The sequence below is a fragment of the Ornithodoros turicata genome, chromosome 2 (assembly GCF_037126465.1).
Source record: "Ornithodoros turicata isolate Travis chromosome 2, ASM3712646v1, whole genome shotgun sequence".
NCBI classification, from domain to species: domain Eukaryota; kingdom Metazoa; phylum Arthropoda; class Arachnida; order Ixodida; family Argasidae; genus Ornithodoros; species Ornithodoros turicata.
In genome coordinates, this window is record NC_088202.1 from 91,358,254 (window position 1) to 91,370,474 (window position 12,221).

The 12,221-nt window shown below is 46.9% G+C and overlaps 1 protein-coding gene across 2 annotated transcripts in view; it reads right to left on the reverse strand.

Annotated features, from left to right (window-relative positions):
• Positions 1-12,221, reverse strand: part of LOC135385773 (uncharacterized) — a 163,369-nt gene that overhangs the window by 53,686 nt on the left and 97,462 nt on the right. The window contains exons 3-4 of one of the 2 annotated variants that reach the window (XM_064615285.1): positions 920-930; positions 805-850 (exon numbers count right to left, since the gene is read on the reverse strand). The exons of the other annotated variant lie outside the window; for it this stretch is intronic. Of the exons in view, the coding sequence (XP_064471355.1) occupies positions 805-850; positions 920-930 (57 nt within the window). The remainder of the gene's footprint in view (positions 1-804; positions 851-919; positions 931-12,221) is intronic. 2 annotated transcript variants of the gene reach the window in all.

Genomic DNA, 12,221 nt, shown 5'->3' on the forward strand with positions numbered 1-12,221 from the left:
GTTACGCGTGCCGGGAGAGACACAACTGCAGGTTTGATAACAGCCTTTGCGACGGTACTCCAACATAATTAGAGGCATGTAAATTACATTTGCCCGGTACGTGGTGAATGCAACGATCGGGCTGGGGACGCTGGGGAAATACTCCGCGCTCCCAATGAAGGCATGGCCACACACTTTAATAGACGACTGCGATTTTGCGAAGGCTTACTCGCACTCCCGTGTAGCTCACACCGTTCCTTTGGCATACTCGAACTCACACAAAAGCCGGTACTGGTTCACTGAATGCTTCATTTTTTTTTTTTTCATTGAAGACAGTATCATTCATTATAAATTGGTGTTCGTTGCGAGGCATAGTTCCGCGTTTATTTATATGAGTACATTGGTACACTACTCATACCCTAAATTTACCGTAGTTAATTCCATAAGGTCGTCGCTCGTTTGGAATAGGAGTACGTCTTGAGAATGAGGCTCTATAAACGGACGACGTGAGGGGAATGGAAAAATAATGTGTTTCGAGCAGCAAGTGGGAGGAGGTATGCTTCGCCCACTGAACTGGTGCAATGTTCGCAGATCTTACTTCTTTCCGTCCAATGCCGGGGGACGCTTCTTTCAAAACGAAAGCTATACCTCTGACAGCGGGAACCAGCAAACAGTGACTTGGAAAGTGCGCATATCTTTACTGGACTGTCGTATCTACATATCGTACATGTGTACAACCAGGTCAAATTGGTATCATATTAATATGAAGCGTATTTGTCGAGTTCTTATGTTCAGGTGTATGCGTACGTGGAATCCATACTGTACCTGATCCTTTCCGTAGTTGATCCAACTGTTGCACCTCGTCGGCTACCTGCAAATGACAAAGTTGTGGCCATATTTAGTCGGACCTTCCTCCGACTTTATCATTTGACCCACTTACCTCCCTACTGGCTGGTCAGCGTGAAATAAAGAATTGCAATTCATCGTCAGGTCAACAATGTACATCTCATGCTGTCGTACGCAATGCAATTAGTCGTAGAATAGGATTTCAGTTAGCGTACTCCTTTGTACATGGTATCGGGACGTGTTACAGGTGCAGAAGAAAAACATTTCTTAGACAATCGAAGACGGGAGTGGGTTCTATAGCCATCTACTGCTACCGTCCTGCCTGTCTCATTCCCCGAGTTTTCGGGACATGGTTCGGTCCTTTCCCGCTCCCAGTCAAAGTTTGCATCACGTCCAACCAGATGTTTCTGCTCCCATAGGCAGAGAATGAACACAAACTCACTTGCGTGGATCGTTTTACCAGATGGCCAGAAGCCACTCCCGTTCTTGACTGCGTGGCTGATACAGTTTCCATCATGTTCATCAGCAAATGGATAGCTAGGGACTTCTTGCTTCGTCACAATGGTCCGCGGGCGACAGTTTAGATCCCACCCAGGGATTTTCCTACACCACTCTAGGTTTTTTCCAACAACCCCTGAAATTTCTGAGATTGTCCAATACAGTTTGGCTATACCAATACGTTCCAATCGAGTATCCTGTACTGTACACGTCATTCGAAAGTTGGGTGACAATTTCGTAGCCACGCAAATGACCGTATCATGCATTGTGCTAATATAATTTGGAACGAACTTTTGCAACCTCTTTAGCCCGTGTGTAATATGAAGCACCATGTGCACACCTCTGCCCAGTCACCAACGCTCTTTTGTCTCATTTTTACCACCAGCAATGGGGTAGAGTATCGCCCCTGGCGATGAAACTCCCCAATCATCATCATAAAATAAAGAACTCTGTTGTTGTTTATTTGTTTCGTTTTCCTGCTGTTCTTCTCACCGTTGGGTATCTAAATTTCACGGCCTCGTAGACAAAGTTGTGTTCCTTTTGTATTTTTAGGACTGCATCTAGTCTATATTGTAGTACTCGTTGTAGAGCTGCTGTCGTAAGATATTGTGTGATTATAATACATTTGTTTACAAATAAAATCGCATCTTTAGAACGTTATTGACACCCCATCAACGTGCTGTGGAGTTCTCCGTTCGCACAAAAATTAGGCAGACGAGGACTTCAGCAAACATCCAAAGCCACCAATTCCCATGAAGGTCACTTGGGCGAGTGTTTGCCGTTGGTTCTCATCGGTCCCTGTACATCATTGCGGATTTTGTCCGTGGCACGACACTCCGGATGCAGTATTGAGTGGGTGTGCTTGGCGATGCTACACGCTAGTGTGAGTTTGAATGAGCACGTCCCCTCCACTCACAACACCACCGTTTCAGAGTAGAATCAGTGGCGAACAATAATGTGTTGTTCACCTTGTGGTAACAAAAAGACCATCATATCAGATAGTCAGGAGATGCAGCCCCGTAACAACCCTTACGGCAGTCATAAACATTACGCTTCAGGAATAACTGAATTACGATTACAATGAAATTGCAATTAGCTTGAAAAGTAACTGGATTACTCCGTGTTACGTTTATTTCAATATGTAATTTCGATTGAGGCGCTTTGTGATGTGCGCCTTGTTCGCGTCTTCCCGATTACTTGGGTTAGAAATAAGATGGAGGCTTTACTGACATACGGTATGTAAAAGCGCATAGCCTACTATACGACCGTATCCCTGATCGGACACAGCGGTGTTGTGTTGCAGTTGCGATACTCTCGTCTTTTGTGAATGAGTCAAAATGGCGGACACAAGAGAAAACTATTTGAACCCCGAATAGCATGCAAAGTAATTTCGAAATTACCTCCAAGTCCGTTAAAAATTACTTGCGAAAGCTATTAGGTTACAGCTACAATTGCATAATATCGAAAGTAGCCCTGAACGTAATTAATTACTAAGAAACTACACTGAGAAACTGACTGTAAGTCAATTACATTAATTCGGTTACCAGTAACTAATTACTTTACAGGACTGACCACAAAGTTTCGGGCATGGTCAAAGGGACATCGGCAACAGGGAGGCCATATGCACAAGCACGTATCCCTAACCCCAATTTTAAAGCAGGATCCCCATGTCGTATGAATGTACAAGACGAAATACTACTCCCCATTGGTACCAGTCGCAAAAAAAGAGCCCGTTTATAGCAATGTTGTAAAGCATCTTATTTCAAAAAGGAAGGACCCTCGTTCTAATCGTGCAAGCAGCACAGATGTATGTCATGGGAACGAAGCCAGTTCTCCAATCTCGCCGTTTCAGTCAAGCTGGTCCACAGCGAAAACGTATTCTGTTCAATGCACTCGTGACATATTCCCCAAGCGTAATTTCATATAGCATGGTGTACCGCAATCGAGCCAAACGAAGTTTCTACGCGCATTCTCCTCACAGTCCTTGTTTCGTTAAGCCACTGCAAAAGTACTATGAGCGGCGTTTCTTAGCACTTTGCATATTTTATGCTGTCGGCCTTTTGGTGCTGTACCGAATGAACGTCCATGCATATTTCTGTATTCGCCATTTCAGTCGGTCCCTGAATATTTCAAGCGAGAGAGGCATTTGCCAATTTAACACGAGCCCCGCGAAATTGAACTTTCGGGGAGTCCAGCTTTCAGTCACGCTCACAGGCCGAACGCTGACGAACGAAATAACATTGCATAAGTACACCAATATATGCCTCAAACATGTTCTAGACTGGTATTGACATGTAAATCTAGCAGACTCTCTTGGATTACCAGTAAGAATTATCCTTTACAATCGTTGCATTACTGTTCTTAAATATAGTTTTGATTTGATTTGATTCGGGATTTTCTGGTGCAAGGATCCTTAAAGATAGTAAAAGGACAAGAGAGAACGATGGGAGAATAAGAGGAGGCGCTTTCCTTCGTGTAATCTGTACGCAAAATATGAGGCCGACTTAGGTCTTAAACACGTAGATACTACCCGAATGCTTAGTTTCGTTCTTCTGTTCTTTCCTCTGAATTTTATGCTCACATTCTGGTAGCAATATGCGATCGCAAAGTCCAATACACAATTTTTCATACTAGCCACTAGATTGACGGTGGAATACATGTCCTCGATGTGCCATAAACGCCAGTAAGCATTCTAACAGTCGCTCATCGTGAGAGCTGTTTCTTGTTTAAAGGGACGGTCGCATCCGGAAGCCCATCTATGAAATCGATACCACTATGTTCTGCATCGGCCGACAATCTACTTGGCTATTTTTTTTCCTGTGAAAAGTGCTCAGATATCCAATAAAATGATTTTAAACATCAGCGCTGCTTCCGCAGCTGCAGAGGCTCCCTCCGGCGTGACGTCACTCCATAAGCGGAGGAGTGAGAGGGAGGTGCTCCTAGGAGAAAGGCGCCGTCCGGACGACCGGTAACTCTGTGAGACGCCCGCACGGCCACGACATCCCTTTTCTCAAAGTCGCGCCCTCATAGGGAGTGACGTCTTCTCATTTATCCAGAGAGGGAGTTACGGCATGCTCTCAACATCCGGCTTCTGATCTTATCATGTATTCCATCGAATGACTGTCAAAGTACGCCACTCTTCCGATCGGGATTTTTGATACCGTGGTCGGTGGTCCACGAAGAATGGACCTTTTTCACGTACGCGTCGTATCCTGGTGTCACGCCAGCGGACCACGCTCGGCGCGAGCTAAAACGTGTCCACGTGGGTAGCACAGAGGACCGAAACCGGTCAGGAGTGGGACAGAGGAGCTCGCGCCGTTCGTGCGGTCTTTCCAGTGGTCCCGTCTTCTGTCGACCCCATACTGTGCCATCTAGTGAAAACGGAGATACCCCTCTCCCACGCCTCAAGGTCATGCGCATGCGCATAGGTCGCTGTGAAAAAGGTCCATAAAATGACTCTAGTCTATAGTTTCGAAATTGACTGGTTAAAGTGACACTACTGACGATACCTTGTGTCTTCAGAATCTTACCGAATTTATGACACTGCAATGAATGTCTTCTCTCGCATTGCTTCTCTATGATTATGATGATGATGATATGTGACGTGGAAGTATCATAAAATTAAAAAAGTATAACGGTAAGTAAAAAAGGTTTTGAAAAGTATGGCGTCATAGTGTACGCAATCTGCCACCCATCTGACAACATTGCTCCTCAAAGGTCGTTTTCCTTCCCCTCACCACAGCTGCTGGCTGTCTTCCAACATTCGGGCGGAAAGTCGAGACCGGGAAGGTGCGCACGCTGCTCCTAGCAGACAGACGGCAGAGCTCGTAGTGACGTCACCTGCTCTTGGAGAACCCGAAACTATTAATTTTTGCGGGTTCTTCCTAGCATTCGTGGAGGCGCGTAATGTGCACTGGCGACGTTTATATCTTGCGTACTTCTTTGCGCTAGGTTGATTTATAATACGCAATAAAATACGTGTCATTTTTAGATTGTAATGGCACTTTATAACCAAACGAGTTCTTACAGTTGTCAACCGCTAATCATCACTTGGCTGCACTTCACTAAACCAAACGAATATAGCGATTACGGCAAATCAGTGATCTCTTCATCAAATTAAATCAGTTTAAAAAATCAGTTTCTAGATGTTCAGATAACCTTAAAGAAAACGGGTCGTGCACTATTTCTCACACGTGACCCGCCTTCCGGGTTCTCCCGACGTTATTTTGGAGTTTCATGCCAGCCATCACTTAACAGTGCTGCATTTTTAGGATAGCTTTGTAGTGTCGCTGAACCTCTCGGAGCTAAAGCTGCGGATTCGCAATAGTGCGGCGGTAAACAAGTTGTGCAGGGTGTGATAGTGGCACTGCATTACACAGCACCACCCCGCGAGACGCAGCTGCCTTGTGGGAGTCTGTGACTGGCTGACCATGCAAAACGTCATTTGGGAGTGAGCCACGAAATACAGGGTTCTGAACTTCTGATACGACAGTCTCCTTTGACGTAACTCAATAACGTTTGCTGCTGGGTTTCCTTGAGACGCTTTAAGACACAGTTTAAGTCTGCACAGTCAGCACAGTTCCTCGTGAAGTCGGCCCAGGACGCACGGTCCACCCTGCGATAGTCGTGACGTCGCACGCCTAAGCGTGGCCGACTACGGCAAGCAGTTCCACCACCACCACCACCACCACCACCACCACCACCACCACCACCACCACCACCACCACCACCACCACCACCACCAACAACAACAACAACAACAACAGCATTTGCTGCCGCGTTAGAGGAAAACGAGGGGTGCGCTGATTTCGCTCCTTGATCTGCTTTGCACATAATGATAGCGCTTGGGTTGTGAAGTGTTGCACATATTTAGGTACTGCTTGCGACAAACTTGTCTGATATCTTCTATCAGTGATTCAACAGTCCGTATTTGGTTTTGTTGCCTTCGAAACCGGCCTCGGTGGCTCAGTCGGTAGCGCGTTTGCCTTCTAATCACGAGATCGCGGGTTCGAACCCGGCCGAGGACGCCAGCAACTTGGTGGCGGGGTACAGGTTGCTTAGACACGCCGTCTTCCGCGAGAGATGTTAAATACGGGGTGCCATGTGGTGACCTTTCATCGCACGTTAAAGAACCCTCAGGTGGGCAAATGCAATTCACAGACCGACCGCTGTGGCGTCGCTCATGATCTCAGTTGTCTCGCGACGGAAATCCACAATTATTATTGTTGCCTTCGAAGGGGCTGTATACCAATATTGTGTTTGAAGGTAGACCGTATGCCGCGAGATTCTATTAGTCAGGAGAAATAACCTTGCAGCAGCTGGAGGTTTCATTTTGGATAGAGCATGATGTGTCCATTTCAGACAAGTATGTCGCAAGCAGTACAACGAAATTCCTGCTTTAACTATGCGCGATTTTTATACGAAGTCTGGCCAGCAGTTTAGTTCCCATTTAACACTTTACCAAAGCCTAAATGCCCTTGCGCGAGTCTTAATTCAGTTCATTTAGTTAAGGTGACCACGTGTGAAAGAACCTACCACGAGAACTCTTCTCCTCACTATTTGTTCCCCTGGCCCTGCGCTGTTTTTGACGACGGCGATAATAAGCACCGTAATTATCTCTATGCTGTAAACATTGAGGTTTTCTTATATTGTCTACTTTCACACAAGAAAAGGAACTCTCTGGTAGATGCAATTTCCTCGACTATCAGCAGCAAAATATGACGAAATAATTATGCTGCCGTCGCTAATTGCGACCGCAACGAGTATCGTGCATGAAAGCAAATGCTCCTGAGCGTAATGATGCTTTGGGTAATTAATTTCAGGCGCACTTTTTCACTGTGGCTTTACCTACCTACATATACCTGGAACAGTGTCCCATAAAAGAAAAAAAAAGACGTAAGGAAACGATAAAAGCGGGAGGGCACATATGTAAATAACGGTAATGGTAGTGCGTGTTACACGTAAGGGGCACATATGTTAGTTAGCAGTGACTCACAGTTGTGTCGCGACGTAAAGCCCCGAATTACTAGTTAGCAACGACTGAGCGACTGACCAAACCGCAGGGCGAGAGAGCGGGTCTGAAGTTTACTTCTTTTCCTTCGATAAAACGTGCGCTCCCCAGCACGAGCAACCCCGTAACACATACACAAGACAGAGCCGACTGGTGGCAGCAGATTACAATACTATCACACCCCCTTAATACACTGACACCAAATTACCCGCACCCAAACGCTCACGGTGTTCAGCAGTCTAGGGTACATTTATGCTGCAGCATCGCTGCTGGCACATGGCACGTCGCTGTTTGGCGATGACGAAACAGACACATGTATCTCTGTGGGCGCGTTCATGCTGCAGCATCGCTGCTTGCCAAAGATGCACGCCATGATCATCGCCACAACAATGCTGCCAAACATGTTTGAACATGCCCGGGGACTACCTGACTTCTGGCGATGACAGGTCAAACACAGAGCTTTCTGTTGGTGCATTTACCCTGCAGCCTGGCTGCTCGCTTATCCTCGCCGCTGCTTGCCGCTCTGCTCGCTGCACCTAGGAATGTAAACATGTTTGTCTTCCTGGTATCATTGATGACTGGCGTCTTGAAATCCGACCTGCGATTGGTTGTGATGAAGTCGGTTTCCTCCTTCCCACTTTTCCTCGTTTCCAGTGAACACTGCTAGGCGACTGATATAGCGAAAGCGAGCAGCATCTTGAGCAATCTGCAGGGTAAACGCACCCTAGCGGTTATGCGAGCAGCGATGTGCTTGAAGCTGCAGCGAGCAGCGATGCTGCAGCATAAATGTACCCTTAGTACAAGAATCTTCGTCAAAAGATCAGCCCAGTTCTTCGAGCACTCGATGTTTTGCATTTCAAAATTGCCCTCTTGGATCATCTCTATCTCGGAAAGTAGTATTCCCACAATCCTTTACACTAACTGAATAGAGTTGTGAAGTATCTCACGTGTGTGTGTGGTGGTGGTGGGGGCGGGGGACGAAGGTGGAATCGTAAAAATGACTTGAAATTTGAAAGAGTCTGGCTCCCACCGAGCGTCGGTGGAAGTACTTCTTTCTTTCTTTCTGTGCTCGGCCAGCGTCACCGCGTGCATTAGTCATACCATTCCTGGGCTGTTTTCTGACTCAAGGGAAGCAGATGACAGCTGTTTCCTTCCATCTGTGTCTGAGTAATCTGATCCCGAATCTTCGTCCATTGTCTTGTTCCGAGAATGTAACACAGCGGCTACGACTGGCGTGGTATACTACTTGTCCGCTCCATGCAGGATGACGTAACGTGTTGGCCTTCGGAAGGGAAAGTTTCTGCGTCTCCTCTCCGCATTCCTGTTTCGGTTTGATTGCTTGTTTATTTGAGGCATAATTCGTCACACACACAAAAAGACAAAGCTGGTCGCAGGTATACTGTGGATCTTATACACCAACTATGATGCGCAGCAATTTTTTCACCGATCGTTCCGAAGTATCCCTTTAATATCAACGTGTTTGATTGTCCTTGATTGTCCACCAGCAAGACTTTAGGTCAAATGAGATCAAGCGCTTCAAGTTCTTCGATGAAGCTTTGGAACCGTAGCAACTCCTTTTCGGCGTGATATATTGCTAAGTATTCCGCGTCTGCGGTCGATAACGCAGTCGTTCGTTGCTTCTTGCTGCTCCAAGAAATTGCAGCGCCTGCTACGGTCGCGACGTACCCACCGAATGATTTTCTGTCCGTCGTATCACCTGCAAAGCCTGCAGCGCAAAAAATAACCTTCCATGCGGTCACCACTTTTCTGGTAAACCAGACCATAGTTCCTAGATTGCTTCACGTAGTGAAAGATATGTTTTATTTGATTCCAATGTTCCTCAGTTGGAGCTTCACTGAACTGGCTCGTATAGGTAGTCACAAATGCCAAGTCGGGCCGGCTGTTCCTCCGGCTAAGGGGGGGGGGGGGGATATGTTTAATAGAGAGAAAAAAAAAAGCGGAAATGTCAGCAGGCTATTGCCAGCTGGCTATTCCGAAAAACAAACTGAACAATAAACAACAAGAAAGGAAAAGGAAGGAACTGAGAATAAACAAAAGAAATAAAGGAAAGGAAAAAATGAAAGAAAAACAGGCACGCAGTGCAGTGCAGTACAGGCACGAAAGAAAGTTCTAGGAATATCCGGTCAGAGGGCAGACGCAAGGCCCGAGTCTTTTAAGAAGCGGAGCAGGGCTGTGGTGATGGCCTACTTGGTAGGCCGAGGGACGGGACCGAGGAGGGTGGCCATGGACACTGTGTTGCAGCCCAGCCGTATTAGACGGCGATGGAGGGCTTGCCGTTGGGGAATGTGCTGCTGGCAGTGCAGAAGACAATGAGGAACACAGCTGGAACACAAGGGGGAGCTGGATTGGCCCATTTTGTAAAGAAGCAATGGGGTGCGGGCAACGTTGAGACGGAGGCGGTCCAGCAATGATTCCTCGTGACGACTGCAGCGACACGCAATGAAAAAGGGAACCGAGGGGTCGATGGACTGCACGTGACTGTTGTAGGCGACGGCCTGAGATCTAAATGCTTGGGCACGGGCTGCACACCGGCGGCGAATAGCTAAATGGCAAGCCGAAAGTGTAAGTGGTGAACGTGCAGTGGCAGGAGCTAGGTACAGCAGTGCTCCAACTGATTGCCTGTACTTGTGTTGCAGGTCTCCCCGCGCTGCCGTGGTTTGTCGGCCTTTAGACACTTGGTTCCGGGGACTAAAGGAGGTGGCCCACCCTTCTCATCAGTCATGCCGAGCATCTCCAGGACCTCTTAGATGTAGAGAGATAGGTCCAGCGACAACTTTCCATCACTGTCTGTCTTCAACCGTGGATAGAACGTGGCTCGCTTCGTACTCCGTCTCCATGTAGATGACCCAGCCCTCAATGCGAGAGAGTCGGGTCACTTAACTTTACTATTCTGCATGCTACTTGTGCCTCTTCAACATGATGCAGGCTTCCTTTGCGAGTGGCAGTGAGGCTTAACTCACTAGTCTTCTCAGTAACTTCAGCTTTGGTGTCCTCAAATGTTACACGCAGCCCTTTCTCCTCAACCCTTCCAAGTAATCGGAGATTACGGTTTAACTACGGTACATTACAGGACGTCCTTGAGTTTGGCATACGACACTTGGGTGAGGCAAGCCACATTCTATCCACTTACACTTGATGACTTCCCTTCAACCGCATGGATAAATATGGCTGGCTTCGCCCAAGCCTCATATGTAAAACCCTTGACTTAGTCGTCCCTTGACATCAACGATGCTAGTTTGACCTTTCGAGGTGATCAACAAGATCGTCAACGTATGCTCCGACGATTAGTTCTTTGTTCTGGGTGACGTCAACGCAGGGCTCCGCTTTGCATCTCTTCATTTCTTCAGACGTCAGGAACGTATCTAACGTGAAGTTCCATTCCTTCCAGATTGATGTAATCCATACAGACTTTTCTGTAAGAGGTATACGTCATCTTGCCGTCCCTCTGTGAACGGTAGTTACTCCATGCAGACCCGCTCTCTCGTTCTACGGTTTGGTCGGTCGCTGAGTCACTGCTAACTAAAAACATATTCACCGCACATGGTCAACAAACACATAGGAAACAGAGTATACCAACATAAGCAATATTGTAATCGTGGGAAAGACTTTGGGTGTAGTGTCATTATGCCCATACGAAAACTACAACGCGGAAAAAAACGTCAAGTTTCGCCGCAGCACGATCAACACTAAACGCAAACTGAAAACATAACGCGGGTCGCAAGTGAAGACAAAGAGCGCACAGTGTTACGTTTTACTACGGACTAACCTCAAGGGAGTTTTGATGGGCGAGGCTGAACCTCAACAAGCACGCCCCCCTCCACGGGCGCTTTTTCATTTTCGGAATCAAACACAGACATTTTTTGTGCGGCTTATACCGTGATTGCGAGCTTCCCTCTCGTAACCGCTAATTGGGCTTTTGGTTTGCTGTGGCCTTGTACTTTCTTCTTTTTTTTTCCTTTACAAATGAGATAGCTACAGTTCATTTGTTTGCTGTGTTCGTGATTATCTGTCTCAAGTAGGGTTCTCATGCTCCTGGAACAAAATAGAGGTCCTAACGACGGCACTGTCACTTATATTCCCGTCAGCCTCTGCCCATTTTTTATTTAGTAATGAGAGTCTGGAAACCAGCCGAGAGCTCATAATGATCACCGGGAAGCTGATCCTAAGACACTGTGGTTCGCAGAATAAATTTCTAGAGAATCCACGCTGGTGTCTGGACGCACTACCCTTCGTTGAATACATTATTCTTACGCGGGTTTTATGTTGTCGTCTATATTAAGACTCTTAAGTACATGCTGTAAAGTGGACAGTGTGACGTCCGTTGCCAAAGAGTGAAGCAGCACCTTATCAACTTTCTTTATGTCAGCGTAAGCGAGTGTTGAGTAACCGTCGGCATATAACAGTGGTTTGTGGTTATGTTGTGTGACGGAGAGATCAATGGCCGATGCGTGAACACAGCCAATCAAAGTACGCACGCGATTGTGCCACTTTCGAACTGTAAATATGGATATATCGCTTTTAGAAGTAAAAGACCTTGACGTCATACTTCACGGCTGAATTACAGCGTGTCCCACATGCTATTGAGCATTTCGCCATGGCCAAGCTCTTGAGTACCTCAAGATTTTTCTCCGGGACACTGGTCTCCTCTCTACCCTATGATGTGCCTGCGTACCTGTGTGCTGTGTGTTTTTGTGTGCTGTGCTTTTGCCTACCGTTCTGTTGATGTCTCACTTACTCCACTGACTATCGACCCCTATCACCTCATCACCACCTCATCGTTCATCACCTCATCATCAGGACACATCTCATCCTGTCCATTGCGTCTTGGGGTAGTGGGCCGCACCTTATGTGGCGAATTTCCTCATTC